General features: G+C 39.3%; 1 protein-coding gene across 3 annotated transcripts; it reads left to right on the top strand.

Moving 5' to 3' along the window:
- Nucleotides 1-6,156: 6,156 nt before the first annotated feature.
- On the top strand, nucleotides 6,157-8,394 carry LOC134194003 (D-serine dehydratase-like). 3 transcript variants are annotated; one of them, XM_062662894.1, is made up of 7 exons: nucleotides 6,157-6,352; nucleotides 6,872-7,152; nucleotides 7,214-7,394; nucleotides 7,491-7,612; nucleotides 7,713-7,899; nucleotides 7,949-8,054; nucleotides 8,179-8,394. In XM_062662894.1, exons 1-7 carry the CDS (start codon nucleotides 6,180-6,182, stop codon nucleotides 8,194-8,196), a joined length of 1,068 nt encoding a protein of 355 aa, XP_062518878.1. In that variant the 5' UTR covers nucleotides 6,157-6,179; the 3' UTR covers nucleotides 8,197-8,394. The 3 variants fall into 3 exon arrangements, with proteins under 3 accessions (XP_062518878.1, XP_062518876.1, XP_062518879.1); XM_062662892.1 differs by having other exon boundaries at nucleotides 8,118-8,394; XM_062662895.1 differs by having other exon boundaries at nucleotides 6,224-6,364; nucleotides 8,118-8,394.
- The last annotated feature ends 1,004 nt before the right edge of the window (nucleotides 8,395-9,398 follow it).

The raw sequence follows: 9,398 nt of genomic DNA, 5'->3' as shown, positions 1-9,398 counted from the left end.
CCAAAGAAAGAGAGGTGGAGCCTCATGATGACATCACGTTCGTCTATTGGTCAGTAATGACACCACTTCTCGTCTATTGGTCGGAATAGCTTCATTTGCATATGTGCTACCCAACTATCTAGACGGTCGGTCGTCGGGTCGTCGAACGACTACTATACTTGAGGCTCGGAAATCCGGGCCTCGGGTAACAATATGTTATATCTAGTAATTAGGCCTACTTCTGAGAGTCAAAGCTTACGTTTCGGAGAACTTCGCTCTCTTCGTTGGTGGTTTTCTAACATAAACACTCATAATCGTCCCTTGTATGGCCTAAATGCTCTACTCACATCTAACTTCACAGGCACTGGCGTTGTGTCGATTTGCGGCTCCCGGATATGACACTCACTGTGTCTATCCCCGTATGTTCCTTGCTTCGGTCTCCCAGACCCGTGTCGTGCCGATTCAAAAGTGCAGGTACAGCAGGCAATCTACTGTCGTGAGCGTGTAGTCTGGGGCCGCTAGCTTCGGACTGGAAGCAGTTATCGCAGTGGGCGAGTTTCAGTGGTTACTAAAAAGAGAGGCCCAATAGGGGGAATTTGGTTGATACACGCCTTGTTTTTTGCAGAGATGGACTGTTTGAAAAACATGCAATTGTCACCGGAAAATTTTTACGTGATGCAATGATCATACAAAAATTTGTACACTTTGTTAGTAATTAATTAATTAAGCTATTTAGGGGCGTAGCGCGGCATGGGCTAGACCGGGCTATAGCCATATCATTTGTAGGCGTGGTCATAAAAATTGTAGACTATAAATACGTGTAAGGACCAAAGCTTTATAACATGTAGATATACACCACATTTTTCCAGTCTGGATCTGCCACTTATTCGAGATCTACTGTATCAGTCAAACAAAAAGCAATAAAAATGGTCGCGTCCATAAAGATGGGCGTGTCTCATAGCAGAGTAAGGTTTAGCCCCCCATTTCTAGAGGTCACGCCACGCGCCTGAGCTATAAAACTTCAAGTTAGCAGGGGCTCATCAAACATGCAATCGTTTATTACAAAAGCTCCAACTGCTCAGGCATCAACTGAGCATTCCTCGTTCGAAGGTCTTGTGAGGTCACCATAAATCGGCTAAAAATGTAACTGCAGTCCAATTTCGAGCGACCTAAGAGGCTGGAAAAGAATCGTAAGAAACTATATAGACTTTGCCAGAATTAGTGGTTTGTTTCAACGTGATGCCAGGCGATTTTACAGGGAATTGCATCGGTAAGCAGTCTCTCCAGATCACTTCCGCACCATCCAAGTCTTAGATTGAGCAGTATTGGAGTGACATCCTAGAAACTGAAGCGTGTCATAATGAGTCGATCTGCCTCCTGGCTGAAGCGTCAAACCAATGGTGAGACTTACTGGACAGCTGAGAATCAGTGCATGGTCACCTATCTCAAGCGGTGAGGTCATATTGTGTGTCAAGAGGATAGGAAACTGGAAGTCTCTTGGATCAGATCAGGTTTATGGTTTCTGGGTCAATCTCATCACGTGTGTTCAAGATGATTTTACTCGTAACTACAACCTCTTGTTTCAGGACCCAGAGTCTGTGCTCAACTGCTTAGCTCAGGAAACAATAACCCTGATACCTAAAAATGACAAGAATGATCAGGTCAAAAATTACCGGCCTATCACCTGTCCATCTGTCGTCTACAAGACCCCACTCAGCTCAGTCGTCAGCTAGAGGATTGCAGGGCATTTGATTCAAGGAAACGTCATGGCATTGGAGTAGAAGGATGTCAGCAGGGTTTCTTTGGTGTAAAGGATCAGCTGTTGATTAATTTAAGTTACCCCAACGGCTTACCGAGGACTGTAAGACCATGCGCAGGAGCTTGAGCATGGCTCAGGTAGACTATCAGAAAGCCTATGACAGCCTGTCACACAACTAGTTACTCCTATGTCTTTAGTGGCATAAGATTAGTCCAGTATACGATTTGTGCAGGTTCCTGTGACGTACGTGTGATGAAGAGCTGGAAGATATCAATGGTGCTTTTCTACGGCAACGGTTCCATCAAGACGAGGCTCATGCTGATCAAGCGAGGTATTTTACAAGGCAATTCACTCTATCCTCTTTTCTTCCGTATGGCTCTTCGTCATCTCAGTCTGGAATTACGCTGAACTGGTTATGACTATGAATGAACACTTGGCGTACTGAGACTGCAAGACGTCAGCTTGCCAGTCATCTAATTTACATGGATAATCTGAGGCTGTGTGGCAGAAATCCTGATCAGCTGGAAACATTGTTGCACACCGTTCGTACCTTCTTTATAATGGCATCCAATTGAAGTTTGATCTGGGCATGCAAGTTCGCTGTTGTGCACTCTGTCAATTGCAAGCTCTCTGGACACAATTCTGCTGTGACTGTAGGAAAAACTGACACCATCAACTGTCTGGAACAGGGTCAAGTCTAAGAGTATTTGGATGTGGACGAGAGCGATGGTATCCAGCACAGCCCTATGCGGGAGACACTCTGTCGTGAGTACTTGCGCAGAGTGAAGAAGCATGGTCCTCCGGACTGTGTTGTATACGGTCGGAACAACATTTTGGCCATCAACGGATTTGCACTGCCGATTCTCACTTACGGTTTCGGTGTCATTCATTGAAGTACCACCGACTTGTAGCAGATTGATCGACGGTGAAGAAAAATTCTCTCTATACACTTTGTCCATGCACCATCCTGCTTCAGACGTTGACAGGCTGTACGCTCCGTGAACCGAGGGCGGTCGAGGGTAAAACAGATTGAGTTGGCGTATCAGTCTTGTATTGTGTGGATTCATGCAAATGGTGCAAGAGTGTGATGCTAGTAGGACCTCTCATTCGATCCGACGCATGGCCCGTCAGTTTACTGCACATGCAGCTGCACGGAAGTCTATCTAAGGACAACAAATCGCACAGCTTGCATGGAAGTGGGTTCATCCTGTGTAATGGTGTCTTCAAGTATGCACGCACCTCAGAAAAATGCCAAGAAACATTTCCGCAAGTGCAGCGGTTGTACAGTCCTGGGGCAGAAAACTTATGGGCGTGGTCAGGATCGCCGTCTCACTGAGAAACCACTTGTGGACATGAAAGAGACCTACAGATGCCTGAAGTCATCGAATCTTTCAGCTGCAATTGAGGAGTTAGTTGTTGCTGCTCAAGACCATGCTCTTCGGACTTGGTATTTTATATAACCAAAGATGTAGCGTGGCCTCTAACGATGCTACGAGCCACGCCCACTTTTGTAGACACTCCCACTTCCATTAGCTTCTAATCGACTGATACGGTAGAATCAGTGGCAGGTTCCAGACTTGAGAAAGGGTTGTTCATATACTCTAAACAGCTTTTGTCTCCACACGTATTTACAATCCACAATTTTTATGATCAAGCCTACAAATGATGGGGCTATAGCCCGGTCTAGGTCATGAGACGTTACGCCCCTGTTAATATGAGCGTAACATTCTGCATGGACATGTCAGTCCCACTTGCCGCTTGTGCAGTGTAAGCCTGGAGACATTTAACCAAATTGTGGCAGCCTGTATAGTGTAAATGAACTATATAGACACTGATCGACACAATCAGGTGGCTTCCATAATCTACTGGAACATTTGCCGTCATTTTAATTGGGGATCCAATTAAAAGCAGATTATACCGGCATCATCCTGATAGGCATGTGAAGACGGACGACATCACTATGCTGTACAGGGAATACAGCCATCGCTATACTACTAGAGCAATATCGGTGCCAATCGTCCTGGCATCAGTTTCAGAAATAAAAATGCACACTTATGATATCAGCTGTCCTGCTGATAACAACATTTTCAAGAAACAGGATAATCGAGAACTTACGAAGTACAGTGATTTTCTTGTGGAGGTAAGCGGCATATGGCAGTATCGGACACTGGTTGTTGCATTGGTGTTGGGAGCGTTGGGTACAGTGCAGACAGGTATTGAATGGTTGTTGGACATTATTCCAGGTCATCACAACCTGCACCACTTACAGAAAATAGAACTTCTTGTATCCAGTCGGATCCTGCATAACTAGAGTTATGTCTTCTGTTTAGACAGCAATGATGGTCTAGATATAGCTAAGCACCCGTGTTTGCCTCCGGTACTAGCTTACGAGTGACCCTAGGAACCTGACTGATCTCGTTGAGCGTTTCACTTCGCACTATTGACAAAGTTTAGAATACGCGTAGCAATTCAAAATGTTTCTTCTACTAGTGAGAGTGCACCACAAGTGGCGAATCACCACCAGTAAAGATGCTACAGCCCTCAAGATCTAATTCTCAAATAATATCTCATGGTGACCTTGTAAAGAAACAATAAGGCCCCACTGGGTAGCAGCTATTTGCATGCATGTCTATCAATGTGTACGTGAGTTAGGATAAAAATGAACACCTGGATAGAATCACTGAGTGACGATGAAGATCCAACATATATGCCACAGACTACGAATACGACTCAAGCGAAAGTGAAAGTATCCAGGATACATACCAGTTCAGGACCGGGCGATTTTTTTTGGGCTGAGCTAGAGTGAGCGTGAGTGTGGGTAGGTAGGCGTTCCGCGCGACGGCTAAACCCACCAACGCGACGTTTAGAACACATCGCTTACAGTTACAACAGTTTCTTACAGATACACACACAATTAGGCACCGATTGATCGCTACATTGAGACGAGACCACATATCGGGATCACACGACGATGATCGCTGTAAAATGAGCCTCGACCAAGATTAGTGACGACCACAGACATTATCAAGACTACCGTGTAGCAATTTGAAAGTTTTTTACAAAGGCTCACAGTTTTGAACGTCGTGTATTAACTACAGCTGCTTTCTCTACAGAACAAATTCAAGTAAATTGGACGGCAGGTAATATGATCCATAATAAATATAATCTTTTTAATTTTTAAAATCATTTTCGGTCTGTTTTAGTATTACTTAGCTAAATTCAACTGTACATCAATATGCAGTGTGTACATGTATGCATCGAATTGTTTACTATATGTGGCAAATCTAATTTTGTGTATTATACTGTACAATATACTGTACAATATACTGTATAATATACTGTATAATATACTGTATATATACTGTATAATATATTGTATATATATACTGTATAATGTACTGTATAACATACTGTTTAATATACTGTATAATATATTGTATGGACACTGCATAATATATTGTATATATGCTGTTTAATATACTGGATAATATACTGTATGGATACTGTATAATATACTGTATAATATTCTGTATAATATACTGTATAATATACTATGTAATATGCTGTATAATATACTGTATAATATATTGTATATATATATATATATATATATATATATATATATATATATATATACTGTATAATATACTGTATATATGCTGTATAATATACTGTATAATATACTGTATAATATATTGTATGGATACTGTATAATATACTGTATAATATACTGTATATATGCTGTATAATATACTGTATAATATACTGTATAATAATATACTTTATAATATACTGTATAATATACTGTATATATACTGTATAGTATACTGTACATAGTATACTGTATACATACCAGTAGAGGCCCGGATCCAGGCATTTTTGGAAGAGGGAGTTGACCTGGTTATTCATAACTTTACTAATTTTCTCTTTTCTAATAAAATTATATGAAATTATTGAACCACGCCAATTGGAAAAGACGGGGTTAAAAAACCCTGAACCCCCTCTGGATCCGCACCTGCACTAACACTCTAGCTAGGACTAGAGATAACAGTAGTTTCTTTGTGTTCTTTGTGCAGTGTAATTGACTATGCAAACTAACAATGCAGCAGTCTCTGTGCTTTCGAAATAAGTTAGTAGTGTGTCATGCCCGATTTGCGCCCCATGCTCAAATAATGCCCCACGTTAACGTCTCAAATGTTGAACTATGTATGAATAAATAGTGCCCCATGGGTCACTATTTATTCACGGAAATACGATAACAAAGATTGGAATATGCATGCGTACTATTTAAAGTTTCAACATCGTTCACTTACCGGGGGTTCCGAGCAACACATGCCTGCATGGCTGCTGTGTGTACACTGTATGGTGTACCGGCTTGAACAGCTATTGCGCGCTAAGGTGCGTCCAGCGTACTGTCAAGTACACGCCCGTGACCTGTTTCATGGACGAGCTTCCTTGGAAACGTCATTACGATCCTCGACCAGTGTCAACTCTTATGACACCAGCCTTACTGATAGACCTGAAGAAACTGAAAAGAAACTGCACAATAATGAGGGAACGGTGTCGTCTCCTTGGCATCTCACTGAGACCTCACATGAAGACAGCGAAAACATGGTAGCATTTAAAGTGTGGGCCAGGCCTGAGTGTGCACTGTGTTCAATACTTTACGTATAGATAGTGCAGAGGGCAGAGGCGTGGGATTATAATGGTAGTTGAAATTAATTAATAATTAGGAGACTTTGGGTCAACCTTGTAATAATTATTATTTATTTAGATTCTTTACTACATCAATGTGCTAAATATGTAAAATATCCGTTATGTAATATAGTATTTTTAATTGTTATTTATTATGTATTATCATATATTATTTAATAGTATTATACATATTATTTATTAATAGGTTAATGTACTAAGTGTGTAAATAAACATTGTACTATTAGTTCTAAATGAACATTGTACTATTAGTTCTCTAAACTAACATTGAGTTATTTGATTTATTTTTAATTAAGTGATCTGTAGAATGTAATTAATTGAACAGCTAGCTATATTGATTAGTTAGTTGCTATTGCAGAAGCCAATGGTCTGTTATTCTGCACCTACTTCCAGTAACCTGTTTTATTGGATCTACTGCAGGGAAGCTGGCTTCTATATGACAAATGGTACACGGAAGCAAATTGTTGTTTCCACGTTTGCTGAGGCAACATTTTTTGCTGATGGTGGTTTTGACGATGTGATCTATGCTGTACCCATTACGCTATCCAAAATGAATCGTGTGAGGGAACTCACGGCTCGTTTAGAATCATTTCAGTTTATGACAGACAGCATGGAGGTGCTAAATGGTATTACAAAAATTCCGCCACCTGTTGGGAAACACTGGTCCATGTTGGTTCAACTAGATGTAGGATATGGCCGATGTATGTTAATTAAGCAGTTGTTAACTATTAATTTTAGTTTGGTGATTGGAGGTATTTGTAGGTGGAGTGAAACCATCGAGTTCACTTGCATTGGAAATTGTAAGAGAAATGGCGAGCTGTGACTTCATTGATTTTGTCGGTCTTTATACACATTGTGGACAGTCATATGCCTGTACTGGAGCAATTGCTCATGTTACTGTTGCAAGTCATGCACGAGATGAGAGTGTGAAACTAGCTAAACAGTACTACACAATAATTAATAAATATTAATTAACTAAGTAACAATAACATGGTACATACTTATTGCATACATTTTTAATTAATCAATTTGTGTGTAGGCTAGAAGCTGAAGGAATCAGTTGTCGTTGTGTTGGTATTGGATCTACTCCTGGATGTAGTCATAACCCCAGTGATATGACTGGAATTACAGAGTATCATCCAGGAAATTATGTGTTCTATGGTTTGCCTTGCAATCATTAATCAATAATTTTAGCGTTTTAATTGAAATTTGTAATGAAAAATATTATATTAATAAATAGTGTGAATGTGAATGTGTTTAGACATGCAGCAGGCTGGACTTGGATCGTGCTCAGAGTCTGATATTTCAATTTGTGTTCTTACCACTGTCATCAGTCATAACCAAGAAACAGGACAATTGATGATTGACTGTGGTTGGATGGGCACGAGCATGCAATGTGGTGATGAACCCATAGGTTATGGTCATTTTGTTGGAGAACCTAGTCTCAGGTATGCCAATATTTGCACTGGTGTGTTGTTGATGAATTTTCTTGTATAGAATTGCAGGATTTAGCCAAGAGGTTGCAAGAGTAGTTTCTACTCAAGGCCATTTGAACTTTTCTAAATATCCAATTGGATGCACACTTCGTCTTTTGCCATACCACGTGAGTTACAAAATGGATGGCTTTTTATTTTAGAATTGACGATGAGTTGTTGTTCTACTGTAGTCATGTGCTACTTCTGCTATGCATCCAGTACACTATGTCTGTGACGATGATACCGTTATAGATGAGTGGGTTCCTGTGAAAGGTTGGTGACTGCAAAAGGATCTCTGCAATCCGGATACCTTTGAGACGTTTTTAAGTACAATTTTAAAGACAATATCTGATAATGACAATATCTTATTAACTTGTTATTCATGATCGCTCGAATCTATGTGTAACTGACAAGAATTGTGATGTTCAGGATTTCTTAGAAAACAATTTGAGCAGTGCACTATTTATATTAACCAAAATTTTAATATCAATGATTGATGTTTATTAATAATTGTTATAAATTAGTTTTATGCAAATTAATATAAAGGTTGACTTAGCAATTATCATTAGTCAAATGAGGAAAGATTTGCAATTTAACACAGGCCATACTAGTGCACCAGCACATGGTAGACATGGTGACAAGTAGACTGCACATGCATAATGAGTTTTGCCCAAGCCATTTGAGCAGAGCAGGCCTTGGGACATTTTAAATTTAATCAACAGGAACCAATAAACCATTTGCATGTATGCTGCTGTCTCTTCCATGTAAACTCTGCAATATCCTAGCTTTGCTGTCTTAAAATTTGGACTCCTGTATTTATCTTGTTATGGTTAAAAACAATATAGCTAAAGAATCTTGCATCGATCCTGCCTAGAAAATAAAGTAAAGAATATTAATTATTCATTAAGACATTTTAATAGTACAGTGCACCATGCGCTGGTGCAAAGGTATGTCCTGTTTTAAGAGCAGATGTTTATCACTAATTAAAATCAATGATTTCTCAAAATTAATTTGTAACAATCAATCATTAATATTAAATGTTGGTTGATATAAATAGTGCCCTGCTCAAGTTGTATTTTACGTTCTCAACATTTCTATAAATCACTTAATTAATTAAACAATTGTCAGTGAAAAGGGGAGCCAGCGATCGATTGGGCCAAATCAGGAAGCCACCATGCAGTGTTACATTTATATACTGAAACCTGATGTTAAGACGTACTAATCCCTTAGAAGTGTAGCAATCAAAAATGCAAGAGTTTAAAAGTACACAGTTCTGACGTCAACAATGTACCAGTAAAATAATTAAAAATCAAAAATTAGTATTAATAAATAATATTAATTAGTATTAATTAACAAATAACATTAATATAAAATTACATACAAAAACTTGTTATCAATAATGACCATTAACTTAATTAACTTAAGCTAGGTTTTTGTATTACATACAGTATCTGTTTTATACGCAAATACCT

The sequence above is a fragment of the Corticium candelabrum genome, chromosome 18 (assembly GCF_963422355.1).
Source record: "Corticium candelabrum chromosome 18, ooCorCand1.1, whole genome shotgun sequence".
Classification (NCBI taxonomy): Eukaryota; Metazoa; Porifera; class Homoscleromorpha; order Homosclerophorida; family Plakinidae; genus Corticium; species Corticium candelabrum.
The sequence above is the reverse complement of the archived record's forward strand: the minus strand, read 5'-3'. Positions and strand labels throughout refer to the sequence as shown.

Excerpts from the sequence above, each read along its gene's own strand:
- LOC134194003 (XM_062662892.1), top strand. The coding sequence starts at position 6,180 with ATGGACGAGCTTCCTTGGAAACGTCATTACGATCCTCGACCAGTGTCA. Across the intron at positions 7,395-7,490 it reads AGTGTGAAACTAGCTAAACA|GCTAGAAGCTGAAGGAATCA; the intron begins GTACTACACAAT and ends ATTTGTGTGTAG. Across the intron at positions 7,613-7,712 it reads AGGAAATTATGTGTTCTATG|ACATGCAGCAGGCTGGACTT; the intron begins GTTTGCCTTGCA and ends GAATGTGTTTAG.